Source organism: Parasteatoda tepidariorum, chromosome 4, assembly GCF_043381705.1.
Source record: "Parasteatoda tepidariorum isolate YZ-2023 chromosome 4, CAS_Ptep_4.0, whole genome shotgun sequence".
NCBI classification, from domain to species: domain Eukaryota; kingdom Metazoa; phylum Arthropoda; class Arachnida; order Araneae; family Theridiidae; genus Parasteatoda; species Parasteatoda tepidariorum.
The window spans coordinates 27912057-27935288 of record NC_092207.1 but is presented as its reverse complement, the minus strand read 5'-3'; the positions used below and the strand labels follow the sequence as shown (position 1 = coordinate 27935288).

The 23232-nt window shown below is 29.5% G+C and overlaps 3 protein-coding genes across 5 annotated transcripts in view; 1 reads left to right on the top strand and 2 right to left on the bottom strand.

Annotated features, from left to right (window-relative positions):
- LOC107441714 (Phosphatidylinositol glycan anchor biosynthesis class N) overlaps window positions 1-2255 on the bottom strand; it is a 38102-nt gene extending 35847 nt beyond the window's left edge. For both annotated transcript variants that reach the window (XM_071179579.1, XM_043047734.2), the window contains exon 1: window positions 1837-2255. In XM_071179579.1, coding sequence (XP_071035680.1) covers window positions 1837-2057 — 221 coding nt within the window. In that variant the 5' untranslated portion in view covers window positions 2058-2255. The remainder of the gene's footprint in view (window positions 1-1836) is intronic.
- Window positions 2256-2488: 233 nt separating this feature from the next.
- On the top strand, window positions 2489-5003 carry LOC107441739 (lethal (2) k10201). The gene has a single exon (XM_016055109.4). The coding sequence runs from the start codon at window positions 2765-2767 to the stop codon at window positions 3464-3466; it is 702 nt and encodes a 233-aa protein (XP_015910595.1). The 5' UTR covers window positions 2489-2764; the 3' UTR covers window positions 3467-5003.
- Window positions 5004-10999: 5996 nt separating this feature from the next.
- On the bottom strand, window positions 11000-17255 carry LOC107441817 (WD repeat-containing protein 55). 2 transcript variants are annotated; one of them, XM_016055201.4, is made up of 2 exons: window positions 17107-17255; window positions 11000-12198 (listed from the first exon to the last, which is right to left on the bottom strand). In XM_016055201.4, exon 2 carries the CDS (start codon window positions 12193-12195, stop codon window positions 11065-11067), a length of 1131 nt encoding a protein of 376 aa, XP_015910687.1. In that variant the 5' UTR covers window positions 12196-12198; window positions 17107-17255; the 3' UTR covers window positions 11000-11064. The 2 variants fall into 2 exon arrangements, with proteins under 2 accessions (XP_015910687.1, XP_015910693.1); XM_016055207.4 differs by having other exon boundaries at window positions 17102-17249.
- Between the last annotated feature and the right edge of the window lie 5977 nt (window positions 17256-23232).

The following is a 23232-nucleotide window of genomic DNA, read 5'->3' as shown; positions in this document are numbered from 1 at the left end:
GATAAAGAGATACCTTTACTTTACTCTTTCAAATGAGATTTATAGTAAATTTTTTAATAAAGAAAATATAAATAACGTGAGGAGCTCATGGTATACACCTTGTTTTCATACATATTATTTATTTTACATTCACCCAACACAAAAATGTCACAGAGTGGGTGGTTTATTACTTAAATTTAAAATTTCAATAGCATCTCTTTTTTTTCACCTTCTACGGTTTTACAACATTATCAAACTTGAAACAATATTGGTTCTATACATTCAGGTCCTAGTTCTGACAGTTTTTCTGTCAGCTTCTTTTAGTAGTTTTTTGTGCTATTTAGGATAGAAAACCTTCTTTCAAATATAGCAGTTGACATGGATACTGTCCTTTATAAAGTGGAGTTTGATGAGGCAACTGATCTATTGGTGTTTCGAGCAGAGGAAAAAAATTTTAATTTTAATGCTGCTTTTTTTTTTTTTTAAAAAAAATTAAAGGATGAAAATATACCTGACTAATTTTTTTAGGAGTACTTTCAATTTTCAATGTGTGATCACATATTTTTTTGATAACAAAAATTTAATATAATTTAAATTTTTGCTAGTAAAAACTTGAATGTAGTTGGCACATACAGGTACCATAACTAAAACTCTACAGTATTATGTATGGAATTAATTTAAAAAAAAGTAAACAGGTCATGCTAACAAGAGGTTACAATTTTTAAGTTCACCCCAATTTAGTATTGTTTATTTGATTATTTTTAATTTCTCATGCTCTACTGACTGGTTCAGTGGTCGGAAGAAGCGCACTACAAGTTTTGAAACTACTGTAGTCATTACCTTTTTTTGTTGTGTAGTGCGATACTTTTTTAAAAAAAGTAGTGTAGTGAGAGGTGCAATACAAAAAACAGTAGTTTTTAGCAATTCCTGGCAACTACTTTTAATGTTAGTTTAGAAAAGAATCACGGTTCTATCATAACAAATGTTTCGAATTTGATGGCTTCGTAGGTACATCAATGAAAATGAACCTGCACTTATGAGCTTCAACAGAAATTACGTTTTTAAAATCACATAACGTATAACTAATATTTAAAGTAGCTTTTACGAAAAATAGATAATTAATAACTTTGGTCACACTTTCACATTCGAATGCACACTCATGTTATTTCAAAGAAACTTAATGTATTTTCGATGTGCACTTAATTTTGAAGGAAATAAAAAAGCATCAAACAATTAAAAAATCCCAATTATTTGATAATTTTGCATTTCTTAAATTATATATTTGTTGTCACAAATAGCATAAGGAGTTGAAGGCTAAATGAAAAAATTTGAAAATTTTTTTTTGGAATAACAAGCTTGTTCTTGTAAGCATCAATAAGTATTTCTTAATTATTCCCTTACATTTAATGTTAGTCAATTTCTTATTCAAAACTATTTTAAACGTAGGTGTAAATTAAGTTCTCCAGCAAAGTTAGTCTCCTTAAAGTAGTTACTAAAATACCAAAAACTTTTTAGTCACTACAATAAAAGAAAAGTAGTTATAATTAACAACCTTTGAAACAGAGTAGTTACAGTAACTACAAAAATAATGTAGTTTTTCCGACTACTGACCTGGAGATTATTTTTGCGCAAGCAACTACTCGGAGACTTTTCCAAATAGAATAGCAAACCTCACATCATTGAAACATGAGGTTTTTAAATCAGATTTATACAAGAGAGTAAAAACATTGTTTATTAAATTTAAATCATGCTTATACAATTAAGCACTATTAAGCAAATGATGTTAAATTAATATGAAGTTTTAGAAAAAGAAACTATATCAACAATTCATTTAATCATTGACACATTTATTTCTACCTTAAAAATGGAGAGTTAGTATCACCAGCATTATTGACTTCAAAAAATTTATCTGCCCTGAGACCGTCAGCAACAAAGAGAACAAGTCTTTTAGCAGGAGGTGAAAGAGGTGTAGAATATGGGGTCATGCCATGGATAATAGGGGATTTAAAATAGATATCAAATACTGAATATAAGAATATAGTATGGAAGACAATTGCTAAAATACCAAAGAGTATCATTTTGATACTATGAAACTAGTTATTCCATAAACATAAAGAAAAATTATTCACACAAAAGTAATTTAAATGTTTTAAGACATAATCTTCGATCAACAAGTCTTTCCTTTCTTTAGATAGATAAATGTTAGTATTTCCAAAAAATTCACGCGTGTTTTCGATTTCTCCAGTTGTCAGCAAGCAGCCGAATTTATTAAATTCATTTCAATTTATAGTTGGCATCCAAAAATTTAAAAAGCAAGGAAACTTTTCGGAAAATTCGCTTGAGGAAAAGGGTAGGAAAATTTTCTAAATTAATATATTTTTCTTACAAAAATATTTTCTTTATAAATAATAAGGAAAAATCAAGAAATGTTTACATTTATGACTTTCGGAAATATAATATTCAGGTTAACATAAGCAAGAAATTTAAACTTCAAAGAATCTCTGAGGCAACCAGAAGTAAGAATCACATTCGTTCGTAATTATCAACTGAAAGAATATTTTGGTTGTGTTTGAGGAGTATTTGATAAAAATTTGCATTTGAAAGTTGTACTATAAAGAACGAAAACTTTTTATACCGTATTAGAATTCAATATCGTCGATCTTAGTATCTGTCAAAATAGGTTAAATAATAACAAAGTTTGTGCTTCATTGAAGACATTTAGTGACCCGCAAATTAATTGATTAATATTTCTTTTAAACATTGTAACTATATATTTCTATTAAGAATGCATTGTATAAAAGACATTAGTGATTTTGAAGCCTTACTTAAATATCCTTTCGAACCCAAGAAAATAATTTATTCCATAAAGAGTGGCTATTTTCACGAAGGGAATAAATATTGCAAAGTTGGAGAGAAGCAACTTTCGATTGATATTGATGATGAGAGTCTACTTCATAGATCGTTCCAAGAATTTCCTTGTGGTAAAGATAGTTGTCGTGCTGTATTTTCCTCTATTCATGATTATGAAATTCATTACAACAGTGTACATCACATTGTGTGTATGGAATGTAAACGGAATTTTCCATCGTATAATTTGCTTGACGCACACATAATTGAAAAACATGATTCTTATCACGAAGCTGCTGCATGCAAAAGTGTTGCTCTGTATGACTGTTTTGTTGAGGGTTGTGACCACAAATTTTCTTCAATTGAAATGCGCAATGAACATATAATTGGAGTGCACAAATACCCACCCGATTTTAAATTCCAATCCTTGAAGAACTCAAAAAGGAATTTCGAAGCTATGGACGTGTCTCAAAGTGATGAACTTGGAACTTCTACTAATACAAAAGCTAAGGCTTCTGGGTCAAAGAAAGTGCCTCATTTCATATGTTTTGGACAGGGTTCTCAAAGAGCTTTTAATAAAAAGAACAAAAAACCTTACGTACGTGATATTTCTATGAAAGAATTAGGAGATGCCTTATAGAATAAATTGAAATGTTAACTGTTTTCTTAAATAAATTTCTGATATATAATTTATTTCTAATTGTTGTATTGTATCATGCTGCGTAGCGTTTTTTAAATGTGCTTATCTTTGATTTACGTTTTTTAAAAGTCCTTAAAGGTTCTTTTTTTTATTCAGGATTTGTAAAAAGTGCTTAATTTTCTATCTTTTTGAAAAAAGATTTTTTGTCGTTCTAATATCTATCTAATATAATATCTATCGTTTCCCTACAATATCTATCAGAAACTATTTATTCTATCGTGATTATGTAAAGTTTTTGGAAACGTTTTGGAATTTTATTTATACTATGTTTATAAATTAAGAACTTTAAATGGTGAGAAAAAAAATTTCTTACTGCACAGATCCTAATTATGATTTTTATTGTTGTTGTTGGAAAGTGCTTGTTTTTTGTTGAAAAATCTGGCTATGCACCCTGTGTATTATTCAACATTATTAAAATTTGAGATACTATTCCATTTTTAAAAAGCCTGAAAAATTGAAAAACTATTATTAATACCGATAATGTTTAATTAAATGTTATAATAGGTACATAATATACTAATTTTGGTATTTTTCGGTTAGCCGGGTGCAAGATAATTCGTATATGTATATATATTTTTTGCTTTTTTTCATTTTATTTTTTGTGAATATTTTTCTTTATTCTGCGTTTAAAAAAATAAATTTAAAAAAAAAGGTAAAATACTAAAAAAAGTTGGTTGACGTCTACATTTTTTGGTGACTTTTAGTTTGCGTCTGGCTAACCGAAAAGTACCTTGATTTTTTTTGCTGTTTATATTTTAAAACTAACTTATTTTCTGATGGGTTTGTCGGGTTATTTTCATCTCAGTAACTGTCCACACCATTGCTAAGACGCTAAAGGAATTTTTACTTGTAAAGTTTAAACATAAAATATGTAATAGTTTGTTTGGGAGTGGCTACAAATATTACGCTTTGAGTTATAGCCATTCTGTGATGTGTTTTTTAGTTTATTGCAAAATTTCTTCTGTTTTTTTTTTTAACAGTTGGTGACTTTTTTGGTAGATAAGGAAATCTTCTAGGATTTGCTTTGAATCTTATATAATTTATATTTCATAATGTTCCATCGATAGATGACTTCAAACATGCCGATCTAATGACATCTCCAATCAAATTCTTAAGCTTGCTTACTTTAGAATTTTTTATTTACTCATTTATAGTGAACACGTCATATGTCACCGAGGGATGGAGTTGCCAGATGCAACATTATAGCTTGAAATTTTGCATTTGTTTTTAGAGTTAATTATATATTAGTTTATTTTGGTTAGATTGTCTTTGCATAGACTATGCATATCAGGGTGCATATAAATAAACCTTACTCATACATGCTGTTTCTATCACCATTGTTTTTATGTGTTATTGTGATATCTTATTTGTCTTGCATCCATCATTGGAATATGTTTATAAGTTAACAATGTTTGTTGTTATGTCATTTATTCTTCATTGTGTATTGTATTCCTCATTAAAAATATGTTAAAATCTTTGAAGTTTTTATCAGTCTCCACTGTCCATCAAATGAATCTATGCAGTCTTCTTAGTCAGCATGCTCTACCCCAGCTGTTTTTTTCACATTTGAAAAAAGTGCAATTCAAGTTAATGCTACTTCTTCACATTGGTGTGTCATGAATTTTATGATTTATACATACAGGGGTCTGTCCAGATATTTTGTGAAAGGTCCCGTTTATTTAAAATTGTAAAAAAACTACTCATAATTTGTGAACATAAATTAAGCGTTAAGTCACATTCTTTCAACCATGGTCCTGCTTTTGAGAATTTGTGCAAATAGGGTTTTGTTATTGCAAAAATTGCTAAAAACCTTTTCAAAAAGTTTTTAAATGTAAAAAGATACAAGATTCTGCTCTACAATTGCTGTTATTTTAGCCTACACTGCTCAACACAGAATATTCATTTCGGACGAATAATGGAAACAAAATCACTCACATTTTTAATAATTCCAATTGACTTATTTTAAATAACACAACTTAGTTATGTATCACTTTTAATGTGTTAAGCATTAAGTAAATTTAAACAATTCTTAAATTTATAATATTTTATTTAAAAAATTGCCAGAAATAAATTTTTATTTACATAATATTCTATTAATTAATTTTATGAATAAATATAAACTGGTCAATTATTTATTTACAAAAAAAAAATAATAATTTAGTATCAATAAGAATGTGCACACGGATGTGTGTAAATATAGAAATATATTTTCTTGTGGAATTTAAACTTACGGAAACTTGGAAAACTTAGTTCGTTTCGAACCGTCTTTCTCTCCCTCGGGAAGGGTTTATTCGATTAACAAGACAATAATGAAGATAAACAAATTTGTGAAGGGTCCGTTTTTATGAAAAGATATTTTGTGAAGGGTCTGTTATTCTTCTAAACAGACCTCTGACATATATGACCAGAGATGATTGTGCTAACCGCGATCCAGAAGTTTCAAGAAATAATCAATCACATTTATGTATAAAAATCCTTGTATATTTTATTTAAAAATATAAGAACTGGAATTTATACTTGGCATTTCTTTCATTTGTAAATATTTTTTTGGTCGAATAATAAATGTGATTAGCTATAAAAGTAAACTTATACATAATTATTCATTTAAATTATGCTGCATATAATTTATTTGAGATTTCATATTTTGAAAATATCAATGATTTAAATTTATAAAGACATTAATTTTTTGAAATGGGTTATTAATGATTTTTTTCAAGACATTTTCAGGATTTTTGAATTGGGCTCATAATTACCCCTGCATGACTCTTTAAAACTATACTCATCTAGACTAATTTTTTTCCCCATGAATTTAGTGAGTCATTATTATGTGTTGTAATATAGTTAATAGTTTTTAAACACAATATGTAAAATTGATATATTTTTGTTCAGCTTTGATTTCACCAAGCACTTGACTCAATGGCTCTACAACAATGAAAATTTACTTTACAAGTTGACTGATACTAAATTTTAAAGTAATTTTTTTGTAGCATAGTTAACACAGTGATTGTCAGATTAATTTTGGTCTAGCAGACAGACAAGGCCATATTCAAGGTGGAAAACTGTCACAGGGCATGGAACTGCTAAGGTGCCTTTGTCAAAAAATATTGTGTGTTTCATGTAATTTTCTAAAAGATTACAGAGAATCCTCTGATACTTCTACGAGAAAATATAAAAACTACAATTTTGTTTTAAGGCTCTTCAAAATATGAAATTAAGATTTGTTAATCAATGAGGAAGGGATCTGCGATAAACTTCAGCCTGGCTTCAGCTTAGCTAAGTCAGCTGGAATAGAAATTCCAGTTGTTTTGAGATGGGCATCATTTTGATATTACTAGAACATTTCACCAGGTACAATAATTGTAAAATAAACTGGACTTTGAACCAAAATTTAAAGTGGGAGATAAGTATTTAGCTGTAGTAGCTAGAGTCTTTCATCTGAAATACACTTGTTTATGACCTAGGACATGCAAAATAAAAACACACTTTCGATGTTAAAAATTTTGAAGTCATTTCTGAAATATTCTATATCTGATTAAATTGCTGTATTTTCTTACAAGGAAATAAATTTATCGGAAAAACATGTTTAAAATCAACTCACTGAGAAACAAGAATGAATTTTTTATTTCATTACTTTTATCATGATATAGCGTTTATTAAATATTTCATATAGCTATTAATGCTCAATTATTTATAGATGTAATTCAAGAATTATATAAAAAATAGTTTATTATTTAAAATTTTTCATATTTTAACTGACACATTGAAAATTTATAGATAGTTATCAGTTTTAAAACCCTATTCAAAAAAGTTTTATGGCGGTCCCACTGACCAACATAACATATAAACAATTCAAATTTAAACAAAGACTTAATAATCACATGGTTATATGTTTAAACACTGGAAAATCATTTTATAAATGGTCTTGACTCTTTCCCTAACACGCATGGATAAAATTTTCAACAAAAAGTGCTTAACTCACACTGTGTATTATAGCTTAAACCTGACTAAACCGTCTTGGCTATCCGCTTGAATAAGTAACTCTGTATTTTGGAATTTTAATGTTATAATTTTTTTTAAGCTTATTGAAATTAGTTTGGAAAGTTATAAAATTTCTTTTGTAGAAAATACTTTTTTCTCATTAAATAGTTTTATCCAATTAACTTCTGGTTAGAAAGTAGGATGTCATAGGCTGTGCACCCCTACTACAACATAAATATGAGGGTTCGAAAATTAATCTGGGTCAAAATATGAGATGATTCAAGCTTTTTTAATTTTTTGCAATTTTAACCTTTCAAGTTTAAATCAAAACCAATTTTGAAATGGTTTCTGTACCATTAAGCATTTACACATTTTAATGTTTTTTCTTTCACCACTGAAACATTTATGCTACAGCTCGTTGTAGGCCAGTAAGCAAGGGTGATTGTGAGTCCAAGTCAAAATTCCGGAAAATTTCTTAAGTAAAAAAAAATAAGAAAAAAAAAGTTTAAATCAAAAACTTAGAAAAAAATTTAACAAGGTTTTTTTCCTTTTTCTCAATATTTCTTAGTTTACTTAAAATATATTTAAAATTTTACACATACCTATGATGACCTGGAGAAGTAATTAAAATTTACAAATATGTCTTTCTTTCTTGAGTTTGTGATTATAATAACTATTTATTGATAAAAAATTAATATTAATCTTGAATATAAGCTTATAAAGTATCTGGCTTTCCCCTACAAACTAATAAAATAAACTGTGTTTATAAGTTCCACCTTTGAAAATTTGACCTCCGGATCACAGTTAGCGAAAAATCCGGAAATCCGGATTTTTTCCGGAGCACAATCAGCCCTGCAGTAAGGTTAAGGCTCCACAATTTTGTGGCCAACGTCATGATTGTGACAAATGTGGTCAGCACTGAGCGACAGCAGGCTGCTTTTACTTCCCAGACAAGCTAATGCCCATTCACACGAAGCTGGATGGGCTTCAAGCCTCCATTTGGGAACAAACAGCAGTTCTTCACAAAGACAGTTCTGTACCTTAATCACTGAGCCTGAGCAATCGTAGTTCATTGTTTCATCACTAAAAGTATGAATTAGGGATGCAAGGAACATTTAGCCCAAAAACAAAACTTCAAAAACATACTTTCTCAGAATAAACATACCGTTTTTTTTGTTGACAGATTTGGATTGCTGATCCTCAAAATATTGGAGGTAACCACAATTTGGGAAATATGGTTCGAATAATTTGGTCAGGAAAGCAATTCTAAGTTTGGAGCCTTTAATGTTAATTTTACCTTTTGCATATTTCTCTATATCTCAAATTTTTTTGCGTGCAATTATAAAATTTGTTTGTTCAAAAACAATTTGTAATAATTATTATATTTAACATAGTTGAAAAAATTTCTAATTGTCAGGTATACAAATTTTGACATTTAAAATAATGTAATTTTATAAGTCAAAATATGAACAAAATCAATAGTTCCTGAGAAATCAAATTTTAAAGAAGTCTTCTAATTAAAATTCAATTTCTCAGGAACTGTTAAAACATTTCGTTCAAGTTTTGACACATAAAATTACATTCTTTAAAATAATGTAAAAATTTGTATACATTGCAATTCAAAAGTTTTTTTGACAATATAAAATAAAGTAATAAGGAAAAATTATTTTCTGCGTGAAATGATCTGGATAAATGAATTTTATGACTGTAAGAACATAATTCATCAATTCTCTTAAAATTTTTTCCAGATATGGCTAAATATGCGAAACATTAAATTAACATTAAGGTGTATCAACTTTGAATAGCTCTCCTGAACAAACTATTCAGATATTTTCCAGATTGTAGCAACCTCTTAGATTTTGAGAGCCAGAAATCAAATTCCATTTAAAAAAAAAACTATGTTTATTCATAGAAAGTACATTTTTGTGACTGATTCTTAACTTTAATATTCTCTGCACAAACTAATTAGCATATTTGAGGTTACCCCCTCAAATCATTAAGATTGAGTTTATGTAAGTAGAGATCCAATCATTAAATCAAGTTATTCAGGGTGGTTTTATTATTTTTTTTTTTGAGCACTGCACAATAAAAATATTTATTAAATTTGTTATAACATTTTATTTCTATAATAACGAATTTAACATGATTTTATTTAATGTGCAATACATGAAAAATTGTATAAAATAATTGTATTTTAAATTAAAAAAATTTAAGACAGGAAAATATTTAAGGGAAAGGTTATTTATAAAAGAAATATTTGTTCCATTTCAATTAAGAGAATTAAAGGAATAATTTTCAGGAAATTATTTCAGAAACATAAAAATGAACAATTATATCAAGGTGCGTAGCCAAATTATTCAACAAAAAATAAGCACCTATTAAGCACTTTTCAAGCACTCATACAATAGGTAGGATTGAAAAGTTTTTGATGATTGACGGTTTTAACCGTCATATTAAAAAATATTAAAAAAACTTTCAGCATTGTTTTTTACAATTGTCAAATTTTTTAAATCATGTAAATCGAATAGCGTTTTCATACGATACGGACTGATGATAAGCAGAAATAGATTGGGGTTGACTTAATTGTGAAAACGTTGAATAGAACAATGTGAACAGCGTCTTTCTGCATAATTCGTAGCGAAAATCAACATGGTAAAGGAAAAAATATCATTTTGGAAAAGGGAAATTAAGCTCTTTTTAAAAACACCCAATGAAAAATGCACCTTTAAAGGCTTTTAAAAAACGAAAATAAACACTTTCTAAAAACGCTACGCACCCTGTATATATATATATAAATATACAGAAAAATTATTTCAAAATAGCTGAAAAGAAAAGCTTTACTTAATTGACCTCAGACAATAAAGTAATAAATAATATATTTTTTAATATTATATCTAACTTTATAACTATAATTTTTAATTTTATGAATAAAATATTTTAAAGTAAAAATAAAGTAATAAATTCTCTAAAAACTGAAGTATAACTGAATAAGAGCCCATTAAGACCCATTTCATAAGTTGGTAAGATTACATTAAAAGTGATAATACAAAGCTTTTTCTGATAAACCATTATTTTTTAAGTCACAATATTTGTTTAATTTTAATAAAATGAATACTAAATAAAATTTTTAGTACTACTTATATCTTGTTTGCTGAACATGTTTACTAAGAACTTTGATGATATCACTAATATTAGAATATATGAATCATATTTAGCAGTCCATTATTATGCTTAACCACAGCTCTTTGCGTCACTAGTATAAATTATACTGCAGAAAAGAAAAACATTTTAAGTTTCATTGTAAAATTACATTTTTCAAAACTTACTGATTTATAAGAAAAAGCTATATCAATACTTGGTATCTTTCGCAATCTAAAAAATTAAAGTCAGTGAAAAAGAATTATCGTAGTCGTTAAAAATATGCTTATTGATTGATAACTGTCTTGCACACTTATACAAAATTTATCAAACATTAAGGCAATAACAACAAAAAAATATATTTTAAAACTCTTTTAATATTTCTAATTTTTACAAATGAGTCCAGTGTCCATGAAACATAATTACAAATCATCAAAAAAGCTGTTGACTTGTTTATTAACCTGTTGATGCTTCTTTTTAGTTTCTTTTACATCTTGCTCTTTTAGTTCATTCACACTGGACAAGTCCCAAAATTTGACTTTCTGATCATAAGAACAACTGGCAAGTAAAGAAGAGTCGTGAGATAGTGAGAGTCCTTCAACAGCAAAACCTTTGTGTCCCCCTAAAACTCCTAAAAAGCGGTTAGGAAATAACTGGACCACTCGGATTTTTCCATCTTCACATCCTGTACAAAGAACATCATCGGAAAGAACAGCCATCGAATCTACAGAGCCCGGATGACCGGGAAATCTATCACTGATGTTTCCAAATTCACCAAAATTGAAGATGTTTATAGCTCCATCACCTCCTCCAACAGCAACTTTACTTCCATCTTTAAAAATTCCCAAACTTAACAACTCAACATCAAGATATTCGGACTGTTTATCCATTTTCATGGCCCGAAGATTGTAAGACACAATTCTTCCATCACCACTGGCTGCAAGTACGACCCTTTTTTCTTTCTTCATCGCCATGCTACTGATAAAATCCTCACAATCTTCAAATACTTGAATAGGATTTTGCATTCGGAAATCCCAAAGCACCACTTGACCTTCATCTTCTCCTGCTGCTAAAAGGTAATTATCAATCGGAAGCAGAGAATAGATAGGTAGTCCACTCACTCTGCTAAACTTACGGTACACTGAATTTGATTCCATGTCTACAACACATATAGTGGTATCCTTGGAGGCAGTAAATAAATGTTCACCGGATTCAGAAAATTTAACTGCCCTACAAGAATGTTTATGGTGTACATATGAAAGGATTTCTTTGTTAGTACTCTCTCGACTGAAGGAGTATAAATCGACTGGACCACTAATTGTACCTACGGCTACCAAATCCTTCTTTGGATGACAACAAATGCCAACTACCATATATTTGAAATCAATATCTTTAGGAACTTCTTTCTTTTGCTCTATATCTCCTGTATCATCTTCATCAAAATGAAAACCCTCTTCATCGTCAGATGAATCCGATAAATCAGAGTCATCAAAACTGTCATCACCAGAGACATCTGGCTGGTTGTCAGCAAGCTCATCATCGTTAGAAGACATTGTCTATAAAAGAAATAGAAACATGAGATAAAAGGGACAAAAAAAATATTTCGTCATTTTAACTTTTAGAAACAGAATTTTATGAATAAATGGTCATGGCTTTTAAGAATTAGATCATAAAATAATGGGAAGTATATACTCTTGAGCAATTGGGCTCTTTTTTTAATTTTAAAAAAAGAAAATCGAATATGCTTGTGTTTATATTTTTGCTCTGATGAGCATTTCTTGAATTATTTAGATTTGAAACAATTAGCACAGTTTTAGTTTGCTGGTTATAGGCCTAGATTGCTAGCAAACTAAAATGAAAAAACCACCAAGAATTGATATACTTTTTTTCTCGATAATTCAAATTTGTAAGAAAAATTGGAAGATTCTATTTGAAAATAATACCAACCCTCTCGAAAGAGCAGCAACTCTGCTTATGAGTGATAGCGGGTCTGTCACACCATTATAGGTATGACAGACCTTTATAGTTAGATATATTTCCTAGCTTTAAAATTTCCCTCATTTCATAAAATCATATACATATTTAATCAATCCTAATCCCTCTTTAAATGAACGAAGTAGTTAATTTTTATTCAATTTTATAAAAAGCAAATGCAAATATTTTAATTCTTCAATAAATGCAACAGCAACAAATTATAATTTAATGTCGCAACTGAGTATCAAAATCTATTATTTTTAAACTTTCTTTCTTCAACCACATTAAACACTAGTAATACATAATTAGGTTTACTTTAATTTCTAACAAACTTTTTGGCCTTCATTTATATATTAACATTAGATATTGTATGGTTAGCTGAATTAGCTTATAAGTTTTGGCAGAATCCCTTTTCAACAACGTCACTGTAATGGAACTCTCATGTACTACAAAGTGCCAATTAAGTACTCACTTTATGAATTGGATTATGATCATGGAGGATTTGTCTCCCATGGCCTGCCCCTAATGATATCATCAATCAAAATGTATTCTTTTACTTAAAATGTTATTTGGATAAGACATCCTCTTAATATTGCAACTTGAGCTCATTGTTATTACTTCCAAATAATAAGCTTCCTTCTAAGTAACATCCCATTTTCATCATTAACTATTTTGTTTTCATGATATTTTGTTTACAATTGCTATGTGAAGTATCATCCATCAACTTGTCATTTCTGCCACAATTAACAAATCTTTTTACTTCAAATATTTATCAACACCAACTACAAAATTATTTTCACATACATGGTGCCTAGACATGGATAATAAAGATGGCTTTCCAACACACACAAAAAAAAATCAGAACATTATTAGGATGATTTTATGATTCTCTCCAGTTTCCTTGATCAACAGTTTCTTAAACTGTCTGCTTTTCCCATTGTCATTGGACTTATGTTTTACCTTACTAAAGATTTACTGGTTAAGAGTAGACTTCTTGTCCCGCCTGTGCTCTTAATGAAGAAATAAGCATAGAAAAAAAAATCACTGAACTTTTCTTTGCCGTCGAATATTTTTTATTACTTTTTTTTGATGAACACACAATACATTATTATCTATATTTAAAACTTTTCTTAGATATTAAAAGAAATAGAAGATAATCCAGCACACTGGTTTAAGGAATGTTTTTGAATTTATACTCTCTTTCACACACATTTTTCAACTTTGTGAAGCAGGGTGTAAATGATTTTAATCAAATGATTAAAATCATGATTTTAATCACATGATTTTTTTAAAAAAATCACTGATTTTAATTAAAAAAAAAACAATTTTGTGTATAGTCTTGAACATTTTTTGTATATTTTTCTAAGTTTCAAACATAAACAAGTAAGTAGACTGTTCTATATATTTCTCAGATCTCACTCAAATAATTCAACATTTCTACTTTCAATGTGACTCATTTGCTTTTAAAAACAGTTTACATATTATATTTATAGTTCACTGAACAGTTTACATATGATTGCACTAAACTACATTAACACTAAATGAAAAAGATCAAGCTGTAAACTTTGTTAAGGAAAAGTATGGAGAAACCTCCTTATTAAGTATTTTGCTAAAATTCATTGTACGCTCTCCTCCGTTTAATGGAACTTTGTTTGATAAAGAATCTCTAGAATCTTTAAACATCTTGGAATGGTGGAAATCAATTGCGCTTCTAAAGAACTGTGTAGGTCAAAAAGAGTTTGATGCAATACAGTTGTTATGTACTGCAAAAGGAACAACTGCAGGGATAGAGAGGATGTTTTCCACTTTTGGACTTGTACATACTAAACTACGGAATCAATTGGGTGTAGAAAAGGCAGCTAAATTAGTCCTTATGTTTAAATCTTTAAATAAAACTAATTAAATGATTGTTTAAATAATTTGATATTGTNAATTATGATTTAATGATAGTGGAAGTAACTGCAAACTTTCAAAGACAAGTGCAACAAGGGGGTGTGATAGCTATTTTCCCTCTCCCATATAAATCTATGTATTGACAGCAATGACAAACTAAATAAAAAGAGTTGAAAATAAAGAAGGGTTGAGGAAAGAAAGGGCAAAAAGGGTATGGAGTCTATTACATCAGGGGCAACAGGGTGGATTCTTTTGACTAAAGAAAAGCAGGGTGCTGCACCCTGTTTACCCTGCCTAGAATGAGCTCTGGAATATATGGTATAAAAATGACAATATTTCATTTAGTGATTGTGTTGAATTATTCTTTTATGAAAGACAACACTTTATTGTGCTTTTCATAAATGCTTGAAATAATTTTAAATGATAGAATGACATCACAAATGACTTAACCAAACGAATATAATTTCTTCTAGTTGAATGAATAGTATATTTAATGTATATTAAGCAGGATATAATATTTTTCTCTTGTTAAAATAATAAAATGGTATTTTGATTTCAATCATATAACAACTGTGTGATATTTACTCACTTAACTGATATAATTCAATACATAGATACTGAAAATATTTGATGTATACACTGCTCATGAAAAAGTTTGTAGCGCACACACTAAATTGAATTTTAATTTGAGCATCAGATCATTTTTTTTTCAGTAAGAGAAAGGTATGCCATTAAAAACGGAAAATTTTCATAGCAAATAATTTCATATTCAGCTTTTATAAGATAAATCAGTAGCTTGATAAGAATAATTACAAGTATAAAAATAAGGAGAACACTTTATTGCAATAAGGGATAAGAATATAGAGAACTTTCTATTTCTGCTCGGTGAACCAGCTTGCTCGTTTCTTTGTACAATTTTCGATTTCTTTCTCTAAATCTATTTTACTCTTTTTTAAGCCCAATATTTTTTTCTCCTTTCTTTTTCTCTAGCCTTTTGAGATTCTAAATACACTTTATACTGGGCAAGTGTACTGCTACATTAAATAACCATTTCTCTGGTTATTTTTACTTCCCAGAGCCCCCTACATTTTATTATATTATTGTAAATACTTCACGACAAAATATAGGATACATAACTTAAAAATTCTTAAAACTTTAATGTTCTTGTTCATGCTGAATCTTCTTTCCACAGACGTCGAAAAGAGTTTGTGGGAAGGAGTCAAAACCATCTTAATAATTTCTCAAAACTTAGGAAATTTATAACTTTCAAACTAAGGAAGGAAAAATTATCTAATCTTGATATTTTGAGATCAAATTTTCTAAAAGAGGTATTTTTGTGATCAAATTTTCTAAAAGAGGTATTTTTGTGATCAAAGTTTCCCTGGGTAAACCACTATATATATTTTTTTAATTTGCAATTTTAAAATCCATATAACTTCTTGGTAATTGCAGTTTGCATGACAGATTTTGATCTGTCTCGCCAACTACAATCACCAAATAAACATTGAATTTGCACATTTTGCTTTAAAAAAATGATGTAGAGGTTGGTATGTGGTTGGCTACGAGCTATACCCTTAAAGGTGGTCCCCTTCTGTGATATTTTCTTCCCTGGCAGACCACTGCCTGGAGGTTTATTGATTATTTTCATTTAGATCATGATCGGTAAATCTTCCTTTAAAGTTCTCCTAAAAGTGTAAAAGATTTAACACCCCTGGGATAAGTTAATAGGGAAGATTTATGAATGTCCCATACAAATATTTGCTAGTATAAGGCTACTCACAAATTAAAGAGATTTCCGTATCATGATCTGTAGAAGAATAATTGCCGAATCTTGGTAACTTCCGAGCAGCGCCCGGGGATATTTTCATACTGTGATCTGTCGCGCCAACTACAATTGCCAAGGTGCCAAATAGATTTTAAACTTGAAGATTTTTTATAAAAATCATGTAGATGTTTGCCCGGGGGTTACTACGAGTTAGACCATTCGAGTTGGTCCCTTTCTGTGATGTTTTTTTAGTTTCTTGCGGGCCACTGCCCGAAGTTTCCAAGACTTGGCGATTATTCTGCCACAGATCACGATACGGAAATCTCCCCCAGCAGGCCACAGGAAACAAAAAAAATCCCAAAAGGGGACAACTTAAAAGGGAATAACTCTTTACACACTATCAGGAAAACCTCATCATGATTTTTTTAAAACCATTTACAAGCTTAAAATCTACTTGGCGGTTTGGCGAGGGTTGTTGGTGCAACAGATCATGATCGGGAAATGTCTCCAAAATGAAGAATGCATGGAATTCAGTAAGAACAATAGTTTTATACTTAAAATTTTGGGGATATCATGATCTGTTGCATCCACTATAACTGCCAAGGCACCAAATGGATTTTAAACTTGCAAAAAAGAGCCTGTACAGATTTGCTCATGTTTGACAACGAGTTATAAATACGATTAAATACATAGTAAATTTTAATCAAGATATTATTAAGCAAATGTAGGCACATATTATATGCATTTAGTTAAGCTATTCAAGAATATAAAAAGTTTCCCTAAAGTGTTATAAAATTAAACATAATGTATTGAATGATATATGTAACCTTACTAAATAGCAATTTTCAACTTTAATATTTTAACGGCACGTTGTTTGGTGAACGACGTCAATAGTAAACAATAATTAAATGAATTGGAAATGGCAGATAACGTTTCCGACTGCCTATTTCTTTTATTTAAAAGCTCATATGCACTAAGGCACAGGAACTTTTGCAATTTACAAACTTAACGCTCGAATCTGCCCTCTAGTGGGATGATATTTTCAGGCTATTTATTAGGTTTTCAGGCGATAAACCTATTTATTAGGTTCATTAGGCTATCAGAATCATTGGCAGAGTAGGACGCTTTTATTCAGCAGCAAATATGAAGCAAAATTTGACTAAGAAAGGGCAGAAGAACATGAAAAGATGATTCAGAACATTGGTATATCCTTCTGAAACAAAACGCGCCAAACATTTGATTAATAATTTCTTAAATGTTTTAACGACCAACTATTATTAACAACCAACTTGCAATAGATAACTTCAGATTTGTAAACTGTTACAGATAAGTGTATTACGGTAAAACTTTTTTTGTTGTCTTCAATTCATTATGAAATAAAGTCCACATGGCTTTCTTCATTCCAATGAATAAATGTGATTTCAGAGCGAGCAGACCTGTAATAGTAATAGAATATTCGTCTTGTTCATAGAATGACATATATTTCTGTATCTATATAATTCGGAATCTAACAATAAGGAATCATAACAAATAATTATTTTTTATTGTTTTCTTGGTAAGTATTTTTTAAGTTTGAATGATTTATTTCAACAAAAAATCAGCTATTCGGTTTTTAAGTTGTATATTGTAATTCATATCGAGATCTTACAATTAAAAAATTTTGTTATATATTTTACCAATTATCTAGCGAAAATATAGAACGATTTCTCAGGCACAAGGTTTTAACTCTAATAAGATGATAAGATAAATATTTTTGTCTGTTTCTGTTTATATACAAATATTTTTTCTCATATGTTTCAAATGTTCCTTCTCAAAAAAAAAAAAAAAAAAAAAAAAAAAAAAAAAAAAAAAAAAAAAAAATATTATCTTGTATGAGAAAGAATATCAAACATTTTTCTTTTTCAAATTTAATAAGCCACAATAAAGAAGGAACGTTACATGCTACACTGGAGAAATCTTCGTGTAGCATGATAACGTCCCTTCTTTATTGTGGCTTAGATTGTAAGTTATAGATAGTAAGATAATTACTTTTGTCTTCATTTTCTTCAAAATTATGTGATCATTAATGGGTTGAAGTGGTTCTGAGAGTAAGAATTTTTTTTAAATACTCAATAATGGCTTTTGGAAAACTTTAATTATTGTTAGATTCAATGAATAATCCATTATTTATTTAATATTTCCGGCGCCCTTATGAAATAACTTAAAGTAAAATGCCAATGAAAAAGGAGTAGTAAATTTAGATAAAATTTTTTTTAATGAAACAAACATATGTATATTTTTTACTATCAATTTGTAGAATAAATTATGAAAAGGAGTTGTGTTTATAAAAATTTGTAAGTATTTTCTTTCGTGCTTTTCAAATAAAAATAACTATATTCGTTAATAAAGAAATATGTTCCCTAACAAACATTTTCAAAATTTATAGCAATTCCTTTCAAAGAATACCATATTAATGCCATAAAAATACCATAATTAACCAACCAATCGTAAACAGTACCGCTCTATCCTCTGAGCCACCTTGTCATTCATTCCTCTTATTTATTTATTTATCTCCGTCGCTGAACAGCTTTTCCAATTTTGTATTTACGACTACAGATTTTCAACTCCGTAGCCTTGTAATTTGAACCCAATCCAGAAGACAAGGGCCTGGATCAAGCCTGGATTTTCTGCCTGGATCAAGTATTGAGGGAAAATTTGCCTTCTTGATTGACATTTTTGATGCAACTAACCCGCATTTGCGTTACATAGAGAGAAAAACCACGAAAACCTCCCACAACTAGCTGGGCGGAAATGTTCACTCTGTATCCTTGTAATTTTGAATCCAATGCAGAAGACAAGGTAACTCCAGGATCAAGTATTGGGAGAAATTTGCCTTCTTGGAGGGTCATTTTTGATGGAAATAACCCGCATTTGCGTTACTTGGAAAGGAGAGGATATTTTACGTCAACACTGTGGTCGGTGTGAGACGGATGAGAAATTTGAATTGACCAACTATCGATGGTATTCGAACTCGAATCACCTCATTGGGAGGTGAGGGCTCTATCCCCTGAGCCACCACGACCCTATATACTTTATTAATAAAGTCGGGGTTCCGTTGAAAAAAGGTTGATAATTTAAAGGTACATAGTAGAAAAAAAATTGGGATCCGCTGGATTATACTAGTAGTTCTAGCATTGATAAACAATATAAGAGTGAGAAAAAAAGAAAAAATAATTTCATCAACAGAAAATAAAACAATAAAACTTTTCTGTTCTGAACAGTCATGTCTCCTTCTGATCCCCTTTAATCAATACTTACAGAATCATTGTCAAAAATGAATCCAAAAAAGTATACATATAAAGGGTTGAAAACAAGTATTTCATAGAAAAAAACTACTCTTATACTCTAGCGTATCTCTATTGAGGAAGATGGATCTGAAAATATAAAATTAGTTTTATATCCTCATGAAATTTGAAGGTGTAGCAATCAAGTTGTAGCATAAAGCAATCAAACCTGAACCGAAAACAGAAGAAAAATAAAGTAGGTGACTCGCGTTTCAACTACTCTGTTTTTTCCAGTACTCGAACAGATTTTTAGTTCCACCTTCCTTAGTATAAATTCACTGACTTTCCTGGTTTTTTTGTATAACATTGCTTACATTTTCAACTCTTTATGCTCAAGGGAGAAATTGTTACATCTTGGATCAGTTTTAAATTTTTTATGTCGAAATTAAATGAATAATTTAAAGAAAAAATTAGAGATTAAAGCGGGAAATACAAAATATACGTTTGTATTATCAGTATACTTATTCTGTGAAAAAATTCTTACACTTCAAAAAAAGTTTTTTTCGAAGGAAGAAAAATTGGTTCAAGGTACAATATGACTTGAATTACCATAACATTATCTCAGATATGCTGCAATTGATTGAATTTGGATATTCATGGAATGAAAATTTGCTTATCTGGTATTTTGTATAGTGAAACAAATCAAATTAACTATATAAATAATAAGAAAAAATGTATCACTGTATTATTTAAAAAACGTTCAGCTTTCTTAAGAATATTAAAGTTTTTTGCGAATTGTGAATGCCATTTACCAGGTAAAGATATTTGTGCTGCACACAGCTTGCGCAGGTCCAAAATACAATACTGAGACTGGTTCAAAGTACAACACCCATACACTTTTTGATTTTATGAAGCCTAACAGAAATTAACCTTTTCTCTCTAAATATACTGATATTTTATCTTACAGATTCGCCTGTCCGACTCACTTAGTTAAAAAGTCTGCACTATTTGAAAAACAAAATGAAGTCAGAGGTAAAAATCTACAATAATCTAAAAATATCCTATGTCATTCTAAATTAGTTTTCGTATATTACCAGCAACGAGAATTTTAAAATGATATTTTTCACATTATATAAACTGCCGACCGGCCTGTGTAGGGGTTAGGGAACTGCCCTTGCATCAGAAAGGTTCTGGGTTAGAATCCCTGAGTAAGGCATGGATGTTCTTTCGTTCTCTGTACTATATGTCCTTACTGTGGGAGCAAATTTGGCCCACCTAATATGGTGTCCCTGCGAGAGTGACCAACAAATCTGCCTTCAGATGCTTGTATGACCTAGGTAATTATCCAGGTGGGCATTTGGAAAAAAAATCTTAAAGAGAAAGACATGTTGACATAAATGACATGTTATGAAATGTAACATTTAATTGGCTTTGTTATCAAATCAAACAGAATGGGAAAAAATTACTCAGCAAATAGAAAATCATAAAAGTTCTCTAACACAAACCGGGAAAAATCTGAAACGGTGGCTAACACAGAAGATAGTTCCTGTTCAGTCCATAGTAGGGGCTTTAACAATAAAAAATGAATGCAAAAATTCATCTCTAACAGTACTGGTTCCGAGAAGATATGATCTAAGGCTCGACACTCGCCCCAATAATTTCTTGAAACATTTTTTGACAAGTATTTTCAATATTGATATATAGGGGGTAGTCATTACAGACAGAACACCCTGTGCATTATCTTCCCCTCAACTGAGTGAAAAATATTTTGTTAGATATACTAGATATGCATTTCTATATAAAGCGTTTCTGTTCGTAAACTGAGAAAGGTATAAAAACCCCTAAAATGCTCTACTAAAACTGAAAAATAAAATTGGAAGAACAATATATTAACTATTCTTTAAAAATAATGTAATGTAATTTTTAAAATTCTCGAAATGATTTAAAAATAAGCGCTGTATTAATTTCGAGCATTTCTTTTTGCTTGATGTTTATGGAAAAAACAGCGGCAAAATTGTAGCTGTACTGTTATAAGCTCAAATACTCAAAGTAATTGGCTGATACTCAAATAATTGGATAATAGTAAAGCTGATACTCAAAATAATTGGAAATAAAGCATCTCAAAATACGCTTATAATTTTTTTGTTAAAACTATCGGGCTGCGCCCTCTATTTGCTTACGCTGTTATTTTATTCATTAGCTTATAATTTACCAAACTATGTTATGGATGGCTCAAATACGACTATATTTGTAAAGGGAATTCCGCATCCGGCTTGCCCCGACCACAGTGCTGATGTAAAATATCCTGGGTTAGATCATGGGTTAGAATCCCCTTGCCGTCACGCTAGCCTTGGGAGGTTTTTGTGGTTTCCCTCTCCATGTAACGCAAATATGACTTAGATCCATTACAAATACTGCATTGATGGCGAATTTCTCCTAATATTTGATCCTGAAGTTACCTTGTCTTCTGAATGGGGTTCAAAATTACAAGGGTACGGAGTTGAACATAGGTAGTCATAAACTCAAAATTGGGTTACCTGTTCAACGACGGTTTTTAAATAAAATATTTGTAAAGGAAATTATATACGTAATGACAAATATATATAATTTCCGTTTTCTGTTTCATTTTGTAATCTTTTTTTGTTAAAACTATTGTGCTGCACCTTCTGTTTGGTTTATATATTAATGATTAGTTTGATGGACAAAAAGTTTTTGTATTATGAAGTCTTATAAAGAAAATATTATGTGTTTTTGATGTTTGTCTTCTTCTTATTTTTTTTAAGTATTTTACACGTAGAAAGAAGAAAGAGGAATTTTTTTTAACACAAAATTGCAAATTATGTTTGAGTTTTCTTAGAAAATGTTAAAATTTGTTAATTTTCTGCATTGTGCCAAGTTTTTCAAAATTCTTACCTTCTAAAAGTTATTAGTTTTTGGTGTGGTCGTAGCAATTTTTTCTAGCATTGCATGCATGGATAAGAATTTCCCAATTGAGAATGATGAATAAAAAAATTTTATCTGCCAACGAAAAAAAAAAAATTTTTTTTTATTTTTTCTGAGGTTGCAGTGTGNGTGGTCTTAGCAATTTTTTCTAGCATTGCATGCATGGATAAGAATTTCCCAATTGAGAATGATGAATAAAAAATTTTTTATCTGCCAACGAAAAAAAAAAAAAACATTTTTTGTTTTTACTCTGATTATATTAAACATAAAAATGGATAAAATGATAATTATCTTACAAAGAAGCTTTTAAGAAAATTAATCTAATTATATGTTGAAAGAGATATATGTTTTCAGGCAGACATAATTTCACAGCCCGATTCATTTCTACGAATGATGGTTGTTTTTATGAACAAGATAGTGTTTAAAGAGGCCGTTGCATTCCTAAAAATAGAAATCGAATTTTTTCATTGCAACGATTATTATTTGATAAAGATAAATAGATTTATTGTTTCGAACTAATTTAGATTGTTCTATTTATGGACACCGAATAATTCATGGATCCAAAAACAACAGATAGAAATATTACAAAATTGTGTCCGCTACGCACATCAAAACGATAATATTTTATTAAGAAAAATGGCTTTAATTTCCTGTTATTCTCAAACAATTTCTAAATTAAATTAATTTATATAAACACAATAAATAATTTTATTCAATCCATGGTCTTCTTTTCCTTTATTTCCGATCGTAAG